The 1,487-nt window shown below is 56.8% G+C and overlaps 1 protein-coding gene across 2 annotated transcripts in view; it reads right to left on the reverse strand.

Moving 5' to 3' along the window:
• Window positions 1-321, reverse strand: part of FNIP1 (folliculin interacting protein 1) — a 72,428-nt gene extending 72,107 nt beyond the window's left edge. For both annotated transcript variants that reach the window (XM_084762400.1, XM_084762397.1), the window contains exon 1: window positions 99-321. In XM_084762400.1, coding sequence (XP_084618526.1) covers window positions 99-190 — 92 coding nt within the window. In that variant the 5' untranslated portion in view covers window positions 191-321. The remainder of the gene's footprint in view (window positions 1-98) is intronic.
• Between the last annotated feature and the right edge of the window lie 1,166 nt (window positions 322-1,487).

Below are 1,487 nucleotides of genomic sequence, written 5' to 3' on the forward strand. Positions count from 1 at the left end.
GGCGCGGGCGGGACGTAAACAGCCGAGCGAGGAGGGCACGAGACCGCACGCCCCGCCCGAGGCCGCGCGCGACCCCTCGGGGCCCCGCGACGCCCTACCTGAACGCGCTGTCCGGGTCGCGGGCGTCTCGGCCCGGCGCGCCCAACCCGCTCCGCTTGCTGAAAAGCTTCTGGAAGAGGGTGGGGGCCATGCTGGCCGCCGCCAGACCGGGGTCGCTTGGCTGGGAGCTCGCCGGAGGCCCCCCGCTCCTACCGCCGCCCCGCCACCCCCATGGGCGCCTCAGTCATATGACAGAAATTAGTCACTTCAAACGGCCACGGCGCGCGGGGCGGAGCGCCAGACTGAGGTCCCGGCGATTGGCTGGCGGAGAGCCGCGTCACGTGGCAGCAAGCTGAGCGGGGGGCGGGGGTGGGAAGGCGGAGCCGCCTGCCATTGGCTGGCCCACGGGTCTGTCACGCGGCCTCTCACGGGGCGGGGCGTGCGAGGGCGCGCGAGGCTGGGCAGCGGGACAGATTACCCCCCCAACAGCACCCCCAGTACCCAGGCACTCCCGGCCCGGCCCTCCCAGGCTGCTAGGGGCTCTGGGTTGAGACCTCAGCCTGTGACTTGAGGCAAGGTTTTCGTTGACACCGCATTTAGTCTCCAGGAAGATCTAGCGACTCTAGACTGGAGCGGCTCAGGCTCCATCTCCTTGGCAACCAACAAAATCACAAGCAAAACCAAAGGAGGCAAGCAGCCGTAAAAGAAGGCATCTACCTAAAAATATCTCACCCTTTATGCTAAGTATATAGAATTTAAAGACTGTGGTTAGAGGCTCCTTTGTCGATGGTTTCTTTAGCATGCTGGAGGCCCTGGGTTTGATCCACATCACCAAATAAGAATTTCAGCAAAATGTCTACGGGAGGCAGGAATCAGAGCTTCGACAAAATAAAGCTGGTTCTCACTATCTAGGTATGACAAAAGGAAGGGCTGCGGCATTGTAACCAAATGACAAGACTGCTCCCAAAAAGGAAAATACGGCTCATAAGCGTCCATCCAGTCTTACCAAAACACCAGGGTTCAGCTCACATTCGTCATCCATTTGCCAGGATGAGGGATTTTTGTGCCGTGGAATGCAGTTCTTTGAGAAATGTGGATGTGTGGAAATACTGACATGTGCTTGGAAGGCTAGATAAAGACGCTTGACAATTTAACTAGACATAGCAGCCAAATCTTTACGAAGTTACCAGGAGATCTGTAGTTAGAGTTTAAGAAAAATAAAAAAGCCGGGCGTGGTGGCACACACCTTTAATGGCAGCACTCAGGAGGCAGAGGCAGGCTGATCTCTGAGTTCGAGGTCAACCATGGTCTGTCTACAAAGCGAATCCAGGACAGCCAAGGCTACACAGAGAAACCCTGTCTCGAAAAACCAAAAGGTCTATGTCCATACCACCCTGAACACGCACGATCACGTCTGATCTCGGAAAAACCAAAAAACCAAAACCAAA

This window comes from Acomys minous, assembly GCF_964271855.1.
Source record: "Acomys minous genome assembly, chromosome: 16".
NCBI lineage: Eukaryota > Metazoa > Chordata > Mammalia > Rodentia > Muridae > Acomys > Acomys minous.